The following is a 20,722-nucleotide window of genomic DNA, read 5'->3' as shown; positions in this document are numbered from 1 at the left end:
TTTAGACTCTGATAATGGCCTGAAACTGGTTCTACCAATAGCAGCTAGAAGGGTCAAGAGCAGAGATGGGGAACCTAAGGCCCTCCAGATACTGTTGGACTTAAACTCCCATCAGCCTCAGCCAGTGTGGCCAATGGTCAGGGATGGAGGAAGTTTGAGTCTAACATATAGAGGGCTGCAGATTCCCCAGCCCTGATGCAAAGAGTTCCTAGCATGTAGTCATGATGTCCCCACCCCCCAAATGCATAGCCTTAACATGCCAAACCTTCTGTACCAGTTACACTGTGACCAGCTATATCGTATTGGCAGTTCTGCCCCTACTTTCAGGAACCTCACCTACCCTCTACTCTAGCATATCTAGCATTCTGTCTTCTACCTCTGTGTTTTCCAGATGTGCTTGTGTAGATGAATAATCCACATGACATTTAAAAGACCACCCCTAAAGTTCAGAGACCCCAAAAACACTAAGGACTAGAGAGGTCAATCACATGTGCCAGTTTGAAGCGCTTTGATTCTACATCAGCTGCAATCCACAGTAGATGTCTAGAATACATTACTGACCTAATTAGTCATTTAAACTTTTAAACTATGCAAATATGACCTTACGTGATTATCAATGTGCAAATAATTCATTTTTAGTACTAGACAGAAGTATCTTACATATATTACTGAGAGTGTACATGAAGCACTTTGAGTGTTCAAATTGCACTATATGCATGTTACATTTTAATGTTATTAAGTTAGCATAACTTCTATTTCCCCGTTATATTTTACCTTGTGCTTACATGTCATCACGTCAAGCCATTCTATGAAAAACCACATCACAAATTTAATAATAATCCTAACTAGGCAATCTGGGGATCCATTATTATTATACCTGATGAAAGCAATTCAGAAGAAGCAGGGATCTCTGTTGCCTGGAGCATGCATTCCTCAGAAGGGAGCTGAATACATGACTTGCAAGTATGCAGTGTCAGCCCCTGCTCAAAGAGGAAACCTTCCTGCTAGCTCCACAGCCAGTTCCCACTTTCTTCACAATCCTCTGTTTTGAGAGAAGATTATTTAGCGCTGGGGTGGTTAACCCCCAGTTTTTGTGCCTAATCTGGCTGCCCAAGCAAATTCTGGTCTGCAAAGACCCTACCGATGTTAGTAGCAGCTACAAAAAGCGGGAAACACCTACTAGTATAGACACAGTGCTGGGATGGGCAGAGCTCACCACTGTGATGGGGATGCAAATCATCTGCTCCTTGATCATTTGATGAATGCAGAGGGAATAATCCCCCTCCTCTGATGATCTGCATGGATAAGCTAAAGAGGAGGGAGTGTGTGCCTGTGCACACATCTGCCTGAGTGTGTCCGCTGTATGTGTGCATACAAGGATGTGAGGTGGCCAAGCCCATTGCTGGCCTGCAGTCTCTGGGAGATTGGCCAAGGGTGCATGCGACCCTTGGGCCAAACAAGATTAGCCATCCTTTTCTAAGCAGTTCAGTCAGATAACCTCCATATCACATCACAGTAATTAGACCTTATTTTTAAGTCAGAGAGGTTATAATGCAAAACATTTAAGCCACTTTCTAAGGCAGCTCACATCAAGGCACTGAATGAGATCTAACCTACAGCATATATTATATTCAAGGTTTTTGAATTGTCTGCCTGATGTAGCTTGATCGCTTTACCTGACAGTAATTGGAGCATCTCCACTCCTGTTGGTATAGTTTACAATGGCATTGAATGACTGGTTAATCCACTGCCAGAAGACCACCGCTGGAGTAGTTCTTAAAAACAAGAAAGTACAATTCATGTTCTTAAAAATGATGAGATTAACAGAATCAAATGTTGTTGGCTGATCATTCTTCACTGCTCCCTCCAAAATAAATTCTGCAATCAATCAGCCAATTGGAAAAATCTTTTGAAATATACAAAGATGCACATACCATTTTCAATTAGTCACACAATAAAATCATGATTACATGTAGAGTGAACAAAGTTCTTTAGAGCACTTAAAGCATATCAGTCAAGCAATGTCATTTTAAAATATCAAAACAACTAAGGGTTCGTTCACAAAACAATGGGTTTTTCCACATGAAATGTAGGAATACACAGGTTGTCTTAAGAAAACTGTTGCAGCTATGAGTACTGGGTGAGTGAAAAAGTGGCTCACACACTAGTCCTCTGAAGCGAAAGAGTTCTCAGGCTGAATTTTCTTCTCCTTGTTCTCTGAACAGTTTTCCTACAGGGATGGGATTTTGGGAAACTCATTTTTCAATGTCATGATGAAAAGTGGAATTTATTTGAGACTTGTTTAAAGGGTACTAAAGCAGGTGTGGGAAGCCTTTGTCCCTCCAGATGTTGCTGAACTACAACTTCCATCATCCTTGGCTATGTTTGCTGGGGCTGTTTGGGAGTTGTAGTTCAACAGCATCTGAAGGGAAAAGGGTTCCCCACACTTGGACTAAATGCTCACATCATACTAGGGTAATCAAAACAATACAGGAAAAATAGGGGTGGGGAAGGAATACCAAGTGTTCATTTTAACTGTTTTTTAAACATTCAAAGTATACTACAGCATTCACTTGGGCTGTAGTGCCCAAACTCTTTACAGTAGACCAAGGTATTTCCACCCATGTCAATATAATCGACTTTCAGAATTGCAGATTTATTCTATTCACATAACATAATGCATTACCTACCTATAAAAGGTCATCATGCAGCCAGTAATAGTCATGTTCATGGGGACCTGAGCAGACATGCGGCCAATCAAGACCATCTTTTCACCAGTATCTGGATGGAAGGCTGAATCGTAGATATATTTCGCTCTCCATAGTTCATCTTCTGTCAATCCAGAGGCCACAATACCTTGTCTTGGGGTAAATGGAAAGACATACAAATATTTAATTATAAATGAGTCATTGGGGTATTTTAGATCCAGAACTTATGGGATAAATCTTGGAACATATTTTACCTGCACACACAATTGTGCACTAATTTAGTGTGCACTAGCTCCTTGAGAAACAACTTCCACTGCCATTTCCACAACTGCATCTGCTCTTTTTCAAGTCAGTGTTGTAGCTGAGTCAGTGTAAGCAGATGGTTCACACCGAATTTTTGTTGTGCAGTTGTGCATATAAGTACAGGGTCATATGGAGAAAATGTTCACTGCTTGTTTTGTAATTGGCCTCTCATTTTCTATACCAAAATACTTGTATGTGGAAGGTGAGCAATCATGGATCCCTACCAGTCCCTCTCTCTCCTTCCAACTTCATTTCTTTCTCACTGCTGACAACATAGTTTAACTTCTAAATCCCAATCCTACATTGAGCACACAGTGTATTGTAGCTCTGGATTTGATTGCACTGTAAAAATCAAGTAATAACTGGAACAGGGTCACACCAGGTTTAATTCGTCAATACAATTCATGACACTCCATAAACTTATACAGAGGCTCCTTCTTCCACTATGTTTATATCTCACTCTCTGAGATCACCCTTTTGATTATACCATGTTTGCAAGAGGGTACGTTAAGAGGGGACTTTTACTGGCTGGCTCCACAATTGTGGGATTCTCTTCCCTGTCAAGACTTCCTCAAATTCAAGCTGGAGACCTTTCTTGACAAAGCACTACTTTTTTTTTTTAGGGAAGGGATCTAGGTACCATTTTCTACTCCTTGTGGCTATTTTGTTTGACTAATTATGCCTTGAGTGTTGTCAACCACCTTGAGCCCTTGGGATAAAGTGGCATTTAAAAAGAACAAAATCATACCTGTAATCATGCACGATTTTTCTTGCTTTTTCTAATTGTTCATTGGATAACAAAATATTCCTAGGATCTGTTACAGTGAAGAAATGACTTGCTCGTCCAACAAATGTGCTTTGATCCCAGCGAGGCTCTTTGATATTGATGTTGAGTGGAATATCTGCTGACATTTTCCCAAGAACACTAAATACAACACAGAGACAGAAGCAGTTTTCAGTTTTACAGTTCTTGGCTTCCCAAATCTCCTTGTATCCCTATACAGTCCTAGTTCTCTTTCACAGATCTCTGAACTCCTGATAGAACTCAGAAGTAGAGAAAATGTAGCCCAATGTAGGAGCGATGCAGTCCAGTGCTGAAAAAACACTCATGCTTCAATCTCCAATGACTTCCATAGGATTTTCTGTCAACAAGGCACAAACTGCTGAGGAATAAATCCAAGTACAAAATTTATAGCAGTCCAATGCAGGATAGGGGGTGAGATTGTGGCTGCTGCCCCCCCCCCATCCCTGTGTCCCTTCTGGCTCTGCCATCAACATACATAATACACTGTTCTGATCTTCCACTGTACATGTGGAACCAGGGAGCAGGCAGAGCTGGAGGACACTCAGAGGCTGTGAGTGTGGTCATGAGCCACACATCCCACCACCTTTACTGGAGTTGATTGAATACATGGATGGCATTGAAAAGAGGGCTACAGCCACCTGAAAATTTAAATTAAAACACTGAAGCTGCCTCCAATTTGATTGCTACTGTATCCACGTTACTAATTATTTTTATCAAACTGCACTTTTTAAAAATGTTTTTTTCCACAGAAAAATATAGCAATGAAACATTTTATATGGATTTTCCCCTGACATCTCTGCTCTTATACTTTAGGATATATCCCTTTGACACAACAGCAACAAAAATGGAATAGAAAGAATATATTCCACATCGCCCATTGCTGTCTGAAGTTTTACAATATCATTTTAGTCATTGTCAGGGTCAGGGAAGTACTAAAGCTTTTTTGTTGATCCAGTTCACTCATCTTATTACTTAATCATATGTGACCTGAGATCCAGCATTCTTGCAACACCACTATGTCTGAACAGAAGTCCAACAAATCTCCTATATATGGTCATTACTAGAGCTAGGCCAAAGGTTTGCTTGTTTCAGGCAAAAAATATACTTTCTGAGGGGAAGGGATGCAAAGAACTTTCCGATAATCTTTTTTCATTGTAACATTTTCCTGAGTCTGTTTTCCAACTTTCCTAGCTTTGGCTTTAAAAACTTCTTCCTAGAATCCCAGCCAGCCAATCAGAAAATTATATAGTGAACATGCTGATGTCATGGTGCTATACATCTGGCTATTTGACAATATTATAGAGGACAAGCCAACTGAACTGGAAAAACAGAATGTTTCCTGTGCTAGTAACATAGGTGATTCCAGCCACTTGGAGAGTTAATTGCCCTCACGCTATATAGGCAACAACCACTTTCATGTCTTTTTGCACTATTCACTAAAACTGCCACAAAGGGATGCTCTTCATCACTGTCAGAAGTGGCCTCCTTTCAGCTCACTTTTAGTCAATACAGGAACTCTGGAAACAATGACTTTCTTTTTTTTTCTTGCAGCAATAATGAGACTATCTGATAATAATATTAAAATGAAATAATTCTGAAACATGCTGTGATAGATTGAAACAGTGGAAAACAATGATACATTTATCTGATGGATCATGAAAAATGGAAGGCAAGAAGCTATACAACGGAGATCAACTTTCACCCCCCCCCCCAAAGAAAGAAGACATGAGACACACATCTGGGCTCAACGGTAACTGTATTAAGTTACAAGGTTCTGCAACAAGCAATGATTTGCTTCAATATATGGCGCTATGTGCCTGCAGACATAACAAGGTGACAGTGGGAAATTAAAACCCTCTGCCACCTTATTGAGCAAATCCACACTGGCTCTTTGCACTGGATCAATGTAATCTTTGATCTATGCCTGTCATAGATAAATGCATGCACTTGTTGGCTTCATCCCACCACAACTGGTCAGTGATTGATGGAGTAAGACTTCAACAGCCTCCTCTCTGTAATTTCCTTGTGCTGGCTAGCTATGAGGAATAGGTTGGAAAACTGGCCATTCACCAAGCAGGTGCCTCATGGTGCTCACCAGTCTTCAGAATTCCACCTTTCCTGCCTGCACTTTCTGCCACTAACCTAAGAGAGCCAAATTAGCCATATAGAAAACTAGCCACTGCCCTCTGTCCTGATTCAATAGTATGGAGTAAGTGGAAAAGAAAGCAGTCGGGTACACTCCAAAAATTCATAGGCCTTGGAAAGAATCACCAGCTAATCCCAAGCTGTAACTGAGGGGCAGGTGGGCAGATAGCTACACAAAGATCTTAAAAGGCCACGAAATGGGTGTCAACACCTTAAACAGACCAGTACTACTTCCCCTTGATTGGGGTGGGGGGAACATGTCAACATGCCCGTGTCATATTTTCCCATTCTAGCTTCAATGGGGGTGAGTGAAAATCCACTGCAGATTGAGTGCGGAGGAACTGCTATCCTAATCACAGATTACATGACCCTGTTGCTGCATACCTGTACTCTGCCCACTTGACCCTTGGTGTATATGCATAATTACTCCACTTTATGGGACAGCGCTTGGCAACTAAACTTAGACACAGCAACAATTAAATAAATAAAAATTCTGGTATGCACAGTCCCAAGGTGTCTCTCTCTGCCAGCAGGCAGGACCAAGTTTAATGGAATGATTTCTAATTAATACAGTGTACTTGGCAACTTAAGAACTTGTGAATTAAAAAAAAAGAATTTCTCACTTCTCTGCAACACTCATTGATTATGTTACAATCATGTTTTTCAAATTCATAAAAGAATTTGGAATGACAATGTAGAAATGTTCTTGTAAAAATGCAAAACATCAGAAAAAATATGATCTACTAGCAAAGTAGTAGCTTAGAATTTGTCTTAATAGTATTCATTTAATGAAATGGAAATGGACTGCCTTCAAGTTGATTCTGACTTATGGCGACCCTATGAATAGGGTTTTCATGGTAAGCGGTAATCAGAGGGGGTTTACCATTGCCTTCCTCCGAGGCTAAGAGGCACTTCTCATATATTGAACATATTTGAAAAGTGCTTGAACAAATGTTGCCATATCATGTAAATTAGTACTGCTCTACAATGTATTGAAAGCTAATGTTAATACAACTAGACACATAGCTCTTGCTTACTGTCTTTAACAGCTCATTAACTGGAAACAAAAAACAAAAACTCAAACTGTGCAAGTTTCTGCACTTTCACAACCAGAATGCTTACATATGCGGTTAATAGAACACTCCTTTTTAAAGGAACAAAGAAATGGTACACTAGATTCAGAATCATTTACACTATGACCTCATATATTGAGTGAGATTTGGTTTGGCTGTCTTTTAATATTATTTTGTTTACTTTTGTAGGATATTATTAGGGCTTTGGGCTTCCTTTAGGAAGGAAAAGCAGGTACAAATAAGTGATGAACTGAAATTTCCCTTTTAAATGTGGCATATGTTTGTTTTGCTCAAACAAAACAAACCCTGAGTGGGGGATGCCAAATTTTGAGCAGCACTTTGATTCATTTTTTGGCAACTTAACCAATTAACCATGTCCTTCCTCTGGGTGGCTCACAAATAAAGATCAACATCATTTCAGATTGTAGATGATTTTTGGAATTGTGTTCTACTCTGTTTTCAGGTTTTGGTTTTTGTCTTGCTTCATTTTATTATGCTTATTTCTTGGTTTGAAAAGAAGTGTGGGTGAATTAATTTTATTCACACTTTTGAATCTTTTGATAAAGGGCAGTTAAGAAAAAATTTAAACAAATACTATCAATTCATTTTTTAATACAAAAAAAGCACTAGTGCAATGACTCATGAAAAGTACCTGCCTACCATCAATAGAAAATCTTGCTCACAACATGTGGCAGCGTGGATGAGTTCATGCTAAAAGTAGGCCAAGATGTCACAAGGTTTTTGTTGAATGCCCTGCTCTGCTTTGTAATTTCCTCATCATATCTCACTTTCTGTTCACAATAGTCGAGAAGTTTCTTGCGGCTCATTTGAGGATGAAATGGTACAGGTATCCCCTTGGAAAACTCTTTGAGATATACACTGTAAGAACTGTCTAGGATGTTACTTTTCCTTATTCAACTTAAAGATGCAGTTATAGAAGGGACAAAAAAATGGTCCTATGGGCATGTTGTCCATAGGGTCAGAAACAAATCTGACACACAGATCTCACAAATTTCTCATTATTTCTCACACATCACACCTATAGTATATAGGTAACCTCTGAAGCAGCATACAATTTCTGTGTATGAGAGTATACATGCATATATAAAAGGAAGCTGATGCCTTTATTCTTGCCCTATTCCTTGCAACAATATGCTGAGCTCTCATTCCATCATTGGAGGGGTGCATCAAAAATGTCAATGGACACTAGAGATGGTACAATGCCTACCAGCCAATCCAATAATAAAAACCAAGTTGTATATCTTGAAGGGTACAAATCTGTTAGTCTCAATCCAAAAGCATTGGTGGTTTCACTTGTGAAGTAAGCTGGGAAACAAAACCTTTGTGTCATATGTTTTTAATGATAATTTTAATTTTTTTAATAAACACCTTAGAGGTTTCTCACAATTAAGCAGTATATAAATTTTGTTAAATAAAATATTGGGAAAACGATGGTCACATAAGAACAGAAGAAGAGCCTGCTGGATCAGGCCAATGGTCCATCTAGTCCACCATCCTATTCTCACAGTGGCCAACCAGATGCTCCACTGGGAAGCGCCGAAGCAGGACCTGAGCATAAGAGCACTTGCCTCTCCTGCAGTTCTCAGCAACTGGTAGTTACAGGTATTCAGTGTCTGTTCCAAGACCACCAAGTCTTTGGGAAACAGGGTATTGTGAGCATTTTACTGTAGCTGGAGTCAAACTATTGAGATAGGGGTAAGGAAGCCTCCGAGATTTTAGTTAATTCCTCTTCTGCCTTTGGGATAATGAGGCAGACATCAGATGAAAAAGAATGAATTAGGTATCTGTTTCTCTGCTAATATTCTAAAAGGGTTTTGATGCAAGGCCTTTGCATATTTTCCTTTACCCTTTTAGCTGGTGTAAAGTCTGAATATTTCTTTGAAAGGTTAAACGTCTTATCAACCCAAAGTACAAAAGAACAGTAACACAAGTTTAAATACATGGTAAAAATCTACTCCGTTTTTGAAAATGAAACGCAAGTCACAAACAAAGTTCAGTGAAACATTTTTAGTACAAAGAGTGCATTAGTTCTTAACAGCAAGGAAGAAGACTTTAAACCCTGATTAAAGGTCAACAACGTACCTGCAACGAAACTCTAGTAGCAATCAAGAATTAGTTTTCTTTTAAAAGTAAAATGTTTATACTATGCAATGTGGTTGCAGAATTGTCATTTTTGTGTTGAATATTGTAGTCGCTACATAATCACTTTGTAAAAGATATAAATATGTTGAACTGCTAACTAAAATAGAACTGAAAAACAATGCTGTTCATTTTAGAGGAGTGTCTGTTCCATGTGTGCCTCTTAGCCTGCGGAACACAGAAAGCTGCCTCATACAAACTCAGTCCATTGGTCCATCTAGCTCAGTATTAACACTGACTGGCAGTGGCTCTCCAGGGTTTCAGGCAGGAGTCTTTCTTAGCCCTACCTAGTGACACCAGGAATTGAAACGGTGACCTTTTGCACGCAAAGCACATTCTCTACCACTGAGCTACAGCCGTTCCCCTAGGAAAAGAACTGTCCCATCCACTGAGTGCATTGAACAGTGGAACTCAACGTCCAAATGGGATGCTTATGCCCATATGGGTTTGTGCCTCAGATCACAAGGATGAATAGGGTATGCAATGTAACCAACTGACTCCAGTGGGATTTGCATACACCCCCCCGCATTAACTTATAGCAACCTTGTATTTAAGCACTAGCCTGGTAGATATAGACAACCAGAAATTCCATGCCACCGGAGGAGTGTTAGGTGCTCCATGCTACCTTTGTGCCCAACATAGAACCTAAAGGGTTGCTAGAGGAGAGAAATACCCCTCTTTTGCACCCAACATAGAAATGCAACTCTTTGCCTCTCCTTTGTCCACTCCCAGCAGACTAGCAAGTATTTCTTCAGGTTGGTAACTTTTGGGTAACTATTTACAAGACTGAGTTTTATATCGAGTCGAGCATTATGTTCTCACAGTGGCCAATCAGATGACCATGGAAGGCTCGCAAGTAGGACTTGAGCATAACAGCATTCTTCCTACTTGTGGTTCCTGGCAACTGGTATTCAGAGGCAGATTGCCTCTGATAATGGAGGTCACAGATAGCCATCAAGGCTGTCTCCAAGAATTTGTCTAATCCTCTCTTAAAACAATCCAAGTTGGTGGCCATCACTACCTCTTGTGGGAGTGAATTCCATGGTTTAACTATGCACTGTGTGAAGAAGCACTTTGTTTTGTCTGTCCTAATCTTCCAACATTCAGCTTCACTGGGTGGCCCCTGATTCTGTTATTATGAGATCCACTCTCTCCACTGCGGCTACATATTGCAAGTGCAGGATGAATGCACCTGCAAGTTTGCAAACCACCTGGGAAAGGCTTTCTTACATAGCGCAGATGGTGCAGGTAATGCTCATTGAAGTCAAAGGTAAATTTTTGTAGTTGTATCTTTATAGTAAAAGAGCATGTCTCCTGGGTTATTTGCAAACTTCCATATTCATACAGCTGCAAGACACAGCTGCTAGTTGAAATGCATTATTTTCCACAGCAATACACTGCAAGATTAGAGCTGAAAACATTTAAATTCTTCTAGTTTAAACTGCCAATTTCATACTTTAGTGCAGTTATAAAAGAAAATCAGATTAGTTTGTTTTGGATACATATGTTATTGCTTGCCTGAAATGAGTTTTTGCTTATGAATGTCCTTCAAGCTTCCTAGGGACACAAGAGCTGCCATTTATTTGAGCAGACCAAATAATCCACAAAACCTGATACCTAGTGATAAATAAGCATTAGCACTGACTGATGCAGTTAATTAGATTTTTCAAAGTTCTTCACATACTTTATAGCAGGGATGTAGAACCTGCGGCTGTCCAAAAGTTATTGGACTCCAACTTCCATCAGTCCCAGCCAGCACGCCCAATGATCAGAGATGATGGGAGTGGTAGCTGATCAATATCTGGAAGACCAGAGTTCTCCATCCCCTGCTTTCTAGGATTATAAGGATTACTGACAATATTACTCCATATTACAGATTCAGAGGCAGGGATTTAGTGGTTTGCCTAAATCATCCAACAAATTCATTGCAGAGGCAAGATTCTAATTAACAATGGGCAAACTCTGCTCCATTGAAAATCAGCTCAGTATTCAAGAGCTTTCTTGGAAAAAACTCATCCGTTTTCCAAGACAGTTCTCGTAACTTTTAACGCTCCACAAAAGTTCATGCATTTTTTGTACAAGCCCTATATATGAATCACAGCCAAGAGTGAGCTGGGAGTTCCTCCACCCCATGTAACAGATAAGAGCCCTTCCCAAGCCCCACACTCAATTCTATCTGCAGTCACAGGAGCTAAAGCAGGGGCATGGGAATCTTTCTTCTTCAAGGGCCATGCTGCCTCAGGGTTAAAACGCCTAGGGTCATATGCTGCTGGTACATGGAGTCAAAGGCAAAAGTGTATGGGCATCCTCTTCATTCTTTCTACCACTCCCTTTTCTCTCTCTATCACCCCCTTTCTCTCTTCCCTGCCACCCACATATAATTAGGTTGAGGGCCACAGGTTGCCCACTCTTGGCTAGAAAGAAGATATGCATGGAACAGGGAGTTGGACTAGATGACCACCAATGACCCTTCCAACTCTAAAATGCTGACAAAGAGGATATCAAGGGAATCAGCCTAAGGTTTAGCTCATTTGGGTTGGAGAACCCAAGAACTGCACAGATTCCTTGTTCCCAAAGTTCCTGGGCTGTGTCCTATATCAATAGCTCAAGAACTGCACATCCTCTAGAGTCTTCAAAGCATTAGGAAATAAGCCTTCAAATCATTGATGTTTGTTCCTCACATTACAAATGTTGTGCCTGACTTGGGCTGCTTTCACACTGCACTTTATCCTATTATTCTGATGATTCCTTACCTGGTAATTTGTGTATTATATTTGATATTTCACACAATGCACAAGCTAGCTCCAGAACTGTAGTGGAATGTAGTAGGAGTTTAGCTCTAATTTCCGTGATAAATGATACCAGAAATAATCTGTTAGCAAGGCTGGGAACCTGGAAGATTGCAGTAGTTTTTCTCTAGCTGCAGCCGCTCATGTGACAGGCATCCCAGCATGCAGTGTGTTCCCGCCGTTTAGTCGCGCGGGGTTTTTTTGCCTGACGAACATTGTACCGGTATTCCAGCATCGGCACAAATAGCAGCAGCATTTCCCACACACACCCCTGTGTTGATACAACTAAAACAATTTAAAAAGTCAGATCCTAAAGGGAGAGGGCTTTCATGGCGACGGGACGAGATCTTAGACCTCCTACACAGTGGGGAACAGTGTGCATGGGTGAGGGACAAAAACAAGCCATGTGAAAGACAGTTGCGTGAAATGCAGGTATATCAGCTGAAAAAGTTGCTGTTCCTTAACGCAGCAGGTACTGCAGTGTGAAAGGGATTTTAGAAATCGGGACAGAAGCGCTACCTTTTTAATCGGTTAAACTAATGCAATCAGCCCCATGTGTGAAAGCAGCCTTGGGTGTGTTTGTGTGAGAATGGAGTTGCATTTCTTGACCACACTCAATCTGTGCTCTGCAGTTTCACTTTCTAAGTTATCAGACGTACATTGACCTGTGTAGGATTCAGCTGCTATAAAGAAATTAATAACTAAGCTTGTTCATATACTTTGAAGTGCTATGCTTGGAGGCCACCTCATGTGTATTAACTATCAATTGCATTAAAACAAAGAAAATGACCTCAAGCAAGTCTGCCTGTGGAAATCCAGGAGTACTTTTCAGATTTTGAAATACATTTCCCATAGTTCACAACTCCAACTGAAAACTAAAAGGGATAGATATGTGTATAACATAGTCAAGCTCTGTTACTTAATATTTAAAACTATCACTTTTTTATATATTTAGTTCTAGCTACAGTGACAGACAGTAATTCACTTTTACCCTTGTTCCCAAAATGCATACTTCAGCACTGACTTCCTTTTCGGCGGTTTGAGTGGACAGAAACCACAGACTGAAATGACCTGGGCTGTGAGCTTCAGTTTTAAGACAGAGGCACACCTGCTTAACTGGTCTGGGGATCCAGGTAGTCCTGTCCACACAGCTGTTTTTCTTGCAAATGAAAGGTGCATCGAAGTTGTGCACTAATTTCATATCCATCATGATGGGCTTACATACGAATATGTTTAATCCACCCGCCAATCAATCCATCTTCAACATTGCACTTATGAAGTAGCCATCTTCTGTAGACAGCATAAAAAGAATGCTCTCCATTACATTAACAATTAAAATGTTGTATCATAGAACCTGTCACTAGAGCTAGCAGGCTTCCCATATGGAGCCTGTTGAACACATTTTAGATTAACCAGGTGCATTGTGAAGCCAACAACGTCCTCTACTGGAAGAACGGCTTTTTAACTCTTCAAAGTCCAAAATGGGGAACCTTTTTCAGCCTGAGGGCCCCATACCAGTGGGATGTGTGGCCAGAGACAAAAAGTGGGCAGAACAATTGATGCGACTTCTTCCTTGGTACAGTATGGCTATTTGGGACCTGCTGGTGAAGGGCAGGTGGTAATAATAGCAATCCTTTCAAGCCAGGCAAAATTCAGAGTTTTCTATACACACCTCTCTCCATCCAGTCAAATAAGAGGAATTTAAGGGTGCTCTCCAGATAGGCAAAATCACTCAAAGAAGGAGTGAAAAATAGCCAGCGAGGGGTGTGGCCTTGGAAGGCACATGGGCTGGAGAGAGTCCTGAGGACCAGAGAGAGAGGCCTGTGTTGGAAGTGGGGCAAGAGCAACTCCTGTTTTGTTCTTTTGTTTATGTTCCAGAAGGGAGATAAAGTTAGGGTCCTCCAGATGGCTAGGTTTGACTACCTTCACCTGTGATGCTCTGACTCACTTCCTTCCGTCGCAGAGTGATATGCTTAGGGAAGCTTATCTGCCCATTCTCCTTCCACCCTTTCCCCTCTTCTCTTCTTCTTCAACTGTCCGAGAGAGACACCTTTGTCTCTGCTCTCTCTCTCCTGAGCCATGAGGGCAACGCCAAAACCTGGGCATTGCGCCTCCAACTTAGTTAGAACTATGTAAGCCTTCCTATCTACTATGTATTTCTATAAATAAAGTAGCTTTTCTTATTTTACTAAGTCTTCAGTCTCAGTGATCTAAATGCAGGGTAAAAGCCTGCTATTTAGGTAAACGCACACACTGGCACACACGCTTCTCAGACCGTTGACAATCTCTGCTAATATCTATACAAATTTACATAACAGCCTGGACGGCTGCACTTGGACCTGGGCCTCAAGTTCCCAACCCTGAACAAGCTCAATTGGCTACAAAAGAAAAGCTATTCCAAGTATGCCAACTACAGTGTTATAGCAGGTGAATCAAGTGAGGTATCCAGAGGTATACAGGTATCGAGGTTTCTGAGCTTGATTCAAGGTGCTGGTTTTAACCTATAAAGCAGCCTTTCCCAACTGGTGTGGCAATGCTGGCTGAGGCTGATGAGAGTTGTGGTCCAACAACATCTGGAGGCACACTGATTGGGAAAGGCTGCTATAAAGCCTTACATGGCTTGGGACCACAATACCTGATGGAACGCCTCTCCTGATACGAACCCACCCATACACTACGCTCAACATCCAACGCCCTCCTACGGGTGCCTACTCAGAGGGAAGCTGGGAGACTGGCAACAAGGGAGAGGCCTTCTCAGTGGTGGCCCCCAAATTATGGAATGAGCTCTTTGACGAGGTGCGCCTGGCACCAACATTGTTATCTTTTTGGCGCCAGGTCAAGACTTTCCTCTTTTCCCAGGCATTTTAGCATGTGTTTTAAATTGTTTTAAATTGTGTTTTAAATTGTTTTTAAAATATGTGTTTTTAAATTTGTATATTTATTTTTAATGTTTTCAGTTATTGTAAACTGCCCAGAGAACTTGGCTATGGGGCGGTATATAAATACAATCAATCAATCAATCAAATCAATCAATACAGACCATGCTCCGAGGCAGCATGCTTCTGAGTACCAGTTGCTTGAAACCACAGGAGGAGAGAGTGCTCTTGCCCTCACATTCTGTTCATGGCTTCCCTTGGGCATTTCGTTGGCCACTGTGGGAACCGGCTGCTGGCATAGATGGGCCATTGGCCTGATCCAGCAGGCTTTTCTTATGTTTTTATTACTAATAACCACCACGAAGGTACTGGTGCAGTCACTACAGCTACACTGATTACTGGTGTGAATTAGCAAGGAGAAAATTAAAGTGAAGAAATGAACAAATGCACTGATACATTTTTCTGCTGTGCACTCTTCTAGCCACTTTATGTCACAGAAGAAGGATTCAATAACACTGGAAATATTACATGGAACAGCCCAAGGATAATGAGGGTCATGCAACTGGAGAGGTAGCAAAAACCACCATGGCTCCTGCCTTCTTTAAGTGGTTTTAGAGTTCCCCTTCCCCTTCTTTTAATGAAAATCAACCCATGCCATTTTTCAAAAAGGTACCATTCAGAACTTTGAAGTTATGGGTCTCAGACTTCATTTGCTTCACTTGGCAATACTGTGCCCTGTGTGCTCCTTGCTTGCAGCCCCAATATGAGAGAACCAGAAGCTCAGCTGCCAGCTGGGAACTAGGATTGGTGCAATACACCAATCAAACAAGGAAGGAAAATAGTCACCAATATTATGTGCACTTAAAATCAACTTTCTGTGGCATTTATCTGCCATCATCAGCTTTGTCTGCAATATATACTTTCCCACAGTGTGCCAAGAAGAGAAGGGCATGCACCAATGGAAGGCACAAATCAGGGAGTCTGAAACATTACAAGATACATTTGGTGGTGGTGGTGGGGATAAGTCCTGATGTAACCTAGCAACACAAACTATATCTTGTGCATAATGCCCACTGCTGAGGCAGCCTCATCAGAGCAGCCATCTTTGGTGTGTAACACAGAGAGAGAGATTTCATCATTCCATGCGGAAGTCACTTCCAGATGTTAGAGGTTTACAACAGCTACTGCCAGCGCAGCAGCTTTAAGCCCTTTTGATACCAAAATCTGTCCTCTGCCATGACACATTCTCTTACTACTACCAGCTGCGGAGTAGACAGAACCTGCTGAATGACTCTGTATTTCATTCTCAAATGCAACTGTAGCAAGCTAGGCTGGGGAGAATGCCTGAGTCCTCTTCCCAACAATGTGTTCATTGCCGGATTTTTTTAAAAAAACAAACATATCTCTGTATACTTCTTTAATGTCCTCATCCAAGTATCTTATTTGTATACAGTTCACACAAAATCAGAGGGATGGAGAGGTGTGATTAGCACCCAAGCGAACATCTCTCTCTCTGCCCCAATCCTTATATGACATTTTAAGCTCCCCGATTAAACACCCCCAATAGTTTTAGATCAATCCATTGGGAATGGATACACAACTAAAAGGTCTACCCGCCGAGCACAGATATATGCACACGGTATACAAGAGGTCACACAAGTGGTGAAGTGGCTGGGACAAATGGGCATCCTAATGCAACAGCTCTTAGGATACCGTTTTAGCTTCCAGCTGGCCTTGTGCATCCTCCCGACCGCCCTCCCCCCGAATTTTATTTTGGGGGGGAGAGAATATTGCTGCATGCAGATACAGTCTCCGGGTAGAGGATGCATCCAATGCCAGAGACTGCATCGGGTAGAAAGAAAAGGAAGCCGTTGCGCTCAGTCATTCGCAGAGACAAAGCTGCTGGACATAGAGCCGACCCCCTCATCATTTAGGGTGACGGAAAGGGGGGGAGCTGGAGGGTGACCCCCCTTTTAAAAGCCTGGCTGCTGACTGGTTAAAACCCTGATAAGTAGCGTCTATCTACACACCGAGAGGGCATGGGAAGAGACAGGGAGGGAGGGGAGAGGTGCTTTTGGCCGCAGAGTTACTCACAGCGCCCCGCTCCGCGGCCGCCTCCCGCACGTCAACGGCGGCTCCCTGGCAGAGCCTCCAGTCGAATCACACGCGCGCAAAAGCCCGCCGGAAGAAATTCAGGCGCCGGCGAGCGATGGCAACGCAGGCAAAGCCGAGGGTGGGAGGGGCAAGAAGCGTCCGGACCGCCCCCCCGGAGGGAAGGGAAAGGAACAGGAGGGCCCAGAAGGCGAGAAGAAAAGAGGCTGCGGGTGGCCTTAGGTCGCTGTCATAGACCGATTCTGGCGCCTGGAACCGCGGCACAAATGACATTCAACAGGTGAACCTTTCCCCACGATTGCAGTACTCCAATTCTGGGGAGGAGGGATTTAATGAAACCCATAAGCCGCACCCCCTGACCTACTAATTTTAGCTGAATCATGACCGAGTCCCCCTCCATCTTCTTAAAAAAACAAACCGATCCAAAGTACTTAGGGTAGGGCAGCGCTGAAGGGGGAGAGCCCCATTACCCCCATTCATGTGTGGGAATGCTTCACCCATTATAGGACGCTTCCAGGCTCCCGATGTTTATTGGGGGAGGGATCGGTGATCGTCACGCATGCAGCTGACTACATGACGTCATATTATTTTTCTTTTTTAACCCGGATTTACCTATTCTGGGGAAACTCCGGTAAGTAAAATAATAAGTCTGTTGCCAACGAACTGACGACATCTCAATGGCCCGTTTGCAAATTTAATCCCCTGTTTCAGTCCTGAAGCGGTTTCAGGCAAAGGAGCCCGGGTGAGACAAGGGGCGACCCAAGTTCGCGTTCGTTCAAACTGGTTGCGTAATTCGAGGAGGAGCCTTCTATGGGCTGAAGCCTGCCTGGAATTTTGGTACAACGATGTGATCACCAAACTTGAGGATACTGCCAAATCACACATTTTAGAACCCATTCTTCCCGGGCCATTTATTCTGTACTTTCCAACATGAATTCTGTAAATATTATCTTGTGTCGCGCTGCTTTTTTTTTTTTTTTAAACTTTGCTATACATTGGTTCAGTCTAATAAAAACTGCTCCATAACTGGAAGACCCATAATCATACCATTTATTGACCAACCAAAGGTTATTAGTCTCTATCTGTCCATCATATATGCTAAATACACACTGTATTCATGAGAGCATTTGTGTGCCACTTTTTTAGGCAAACCTCACAAAGCAATTTTGAGAAAATCGTTAAAATAACATTCATAAATGACAGCACAATGAAACCATGGAAGCAGAAGAGGAGAAAAACAAATGCCTGGACAAATAAAAAGGTCTTCACCTGGCACCAAAAGGAAAGCAGTATCAGTGCCAACAGAGCATGCTCAGTCAGAAAGGAGAAGGGCCTCTGAAAAGGATCTTCTGAATACCCTGGCAGGTGTGTGTGGAAGGAAATGGCGAAGGGCTGTAGCTCTGGCAGCATGTCTGCTTTGCGTACAGAATGTCCCAGGTTCAATCCCTAGCATTGCCAAGCTGAAAGCCTGGAAGGCCACTGCCAGTCAGTGTGGCCTATACTGACCTAAGTGGACCAATGGTCTGATAAGGGAGACTCCTTATGTTCTATAGAAGAAGAAACCCATTGGGTATAACGTAAAGACTGGGAGTCAGTCCAGCTGTTTTTAAGACTGGTGAGAAGGGATCCATATGCCTGGTCCCAGTCTGTAGCCTAGGTGCTATATTTTGTACTAACTATAGTTTCAGAACCATCTTCAAGGGCACAATGTATTGCTATACAACGTTATATGTAGGCTTTGCTAAAGAGTTCCTGTGAGCAGGTCCCCGATTATGGAATACTCATGCTGGAAGAAGAGCGGGGAAGTAATTTTATCCGATTCCTTCAGAAAGTCTGCTCTGGAGGGTTTGGAAACCCTCCTGAATAGTGTGGGAGGTGGTGGGGTAGGCTGCCTGGGGGAGAAGGGAATTGGCAAAAATCACCTTTCCCTCCTTCCACCACCAGGAGCCTCAAGATTACTCTTCTGTGAACAGAAGGAGCTGCTCTATTTGTGGAAGGGCAACTCTGGATCCAAGCCCTACGTTTACAGGGATCATTTTAATGCAGGTATCCACCAGTCCAATAAATCCAACTCCCCATGAATCCAGGTACTTATGAAAGGGCTAGTGCAATTCTGTTTAAAAGGACTGATGAATCCTAGATATTTTCTTTTTACACACTTAGAGAAAATTGCAATCTTTTGTAACTTTTTGCAATCTTTGTAATTTTTAAGAGATGTGTTTAAGGAGTACCTTTTATTCGCATCAGATATGTAAGAAAGTACCAAGCTGATTTTTATAATCCTAAATAAGGCATTAAGTAGCCTGGGGATACCTATATGAAAAGGACAAAGGGAAAGTCAGGACAAAATGAGTATAAGCACCACTTCTATTTTGTAACTGGTTGAAAACTGATGACCCTGTTAAACTAAACATGTTCTGTGCTAGCAGATTTCAGTTTAAATACCACTTGAATCTGCTGAATTATAGTAAGCCACAAAACCAGTGCTGCTGTCTTAAGCACCCTCAACAGGACTTTCGCCCAAGATTATAATGGAATTCATTTTTAAGTGTTAAGGCACAAAGGGGTATATGCACATTCACTTACATTCATTACCCAGCTTGTAATTTTCTATATGTTTTATTTATTTATTTATTAAATTTATTAGTTGCCCATCTGGCTGGTTGTCCAGCCACTCTGGGTGACGTACAAAATAAAAACATACAAATACATTAAAACATTAAAAATCTCAACAACAATAATAAAACCTAGCCCACCCCAAAAGCCTGCCTGAAGAGCCAGGTTTTCAAGGCCCGGCGGAAGCTCATCATAGAGGGGGCATGGCGGAGATCATTTGGGAGGGAATTCCACAAAGTGGGGGCCACAATTGAAAAAGCCCTCTCCCTAGTCCTCACCAGTCTAGCTGTTTTAACTGGTGGGATAGAGAGAAGGCCTTTTGAGGCTGATCTTGTTGGGCGGCATCGCTGCTGATGCTGGAGGCACTCCTTCAGATAGACTGGGCCAAAACTGTATAGGGTTTTAAAGGTCAGAACCAACACCTTGAATTGGGCCCTGAAAACAACCGGTAACCAGTGCAATGCCTTTAGCACTGGAGTGATGTGATCTCGCCGGCAGCTGCCTTTAATCAGGCGAGCCTCCACATTCTGTACCAGTTGCAGCTTCCGGACCATTTTCAAGAGTAACCCCATGTAGAGCGCATTACAGTAGTCTAGGCGAGAGGAGACCAGGGCGTATACCACCGATGGGAGCAGATGATTGGGAAGGTAGGGGTGCAGCCTCCGTATCAGATGGAGTTGATACAGTGCTGCCCGGCTCACAGCCGAGACCCGAGCCTCCATGGACAGCTGGGAGTCAAGAATGACCCCCAGGCTGCTGACCTGGTCTTTCAGGGGCAGTTGTACCCCATTGAGCACCAGGTCAACATCCCCCAACCTTCCCTTGTCTCCCACAAACAATACCTCAGTTTTGTCAGGGTTCAGCTTCAGCTTATTCCTTCCCATCCAGCCACTCACCGACTCCAGGCACTTGGATAGGGTTTCTACAGCCAATCTCGGTGAAGATTTGAATGAGAGATAGAGCTGCATGTCATCCACATACTGGTGACACTGCAGCCCAAATCTTCTGATGATAGCCCCCAGCGGCTTTATATAGATGTTGAACAGCATCGGGGAGAGGATGGAACCCTGTGGCACCCCACAAGTGAGAGGCCAAGGATCCGAAACCTCATCCCCCAATGCCACTCTCTGGTACC

At 42.4% G+C, this 20,722-nt stretch overlaps 1 protein-coding gene across 7 annotated transcripts in view; it reads right to left on the bottom strand.

The window, feature by feature from the left end:
* SFXN1 (sideroflexin 1) overlaps positions 1-17,668 on the bottom strand; it is a 40,439-nt gene extending 22,771 nt beyond the window's left edge. For 2 of the 7 annotated variants that reach the window (XM_061616929.1, XM_061616930.1), the window contains exons 1-4: positions 16,954-17,275; positions 3,760-3,936; positions 2,691-2,861; positions 1,677-1,775 (exon numbers count right to left, since the gene is read on the bottom strand). In XM_061616929.1, the coding sequence (XP_061472913.1) occupies positions 1,677-1,775; positions 2,691-2,861; positions 3,760-3,923 (434 nt within the window). In that variant the 5' untranslated portion in view covers positions 3,924-3,936; positions 16,954-17,275. Of the gene's footprint in view, positions 1-1,676; positions 1,776-2,690; positions 2,862-3,759; positions 3,937-9,137; positions 9,212-16,953; positions 17,276-17,335; positions 17,436-17,583 lie in introns of those variants that run through there. The other 5 variants (XM_061616925.1, XM_061616931.1, XM_061616926.1 and 2 more) reach the window with 4 other exon arrangements.
* Between the last annotated feature and the right edge of the window lie 3,054 nt (positions 17,669-20,722).

This window comes from Rhineura floridana, chromosome 3 (genome assembly GCF_030035675.1).
Source record: "Rhineura floridana isolate rRhiFlo1 chromosome 3, rRhiFlo1.hap2, whole genome shotgun sequence".
NCBI lineage: Eukaryota > Metazoa > Chordata > Lepidosauria > Squamata > Rhineuridae > Rhineura > Rhineura floridana.
Note: the sequence above shows the minus strand (reverse complement) of the source record. Positions and strands in the feature narration are given on the sequence as shown.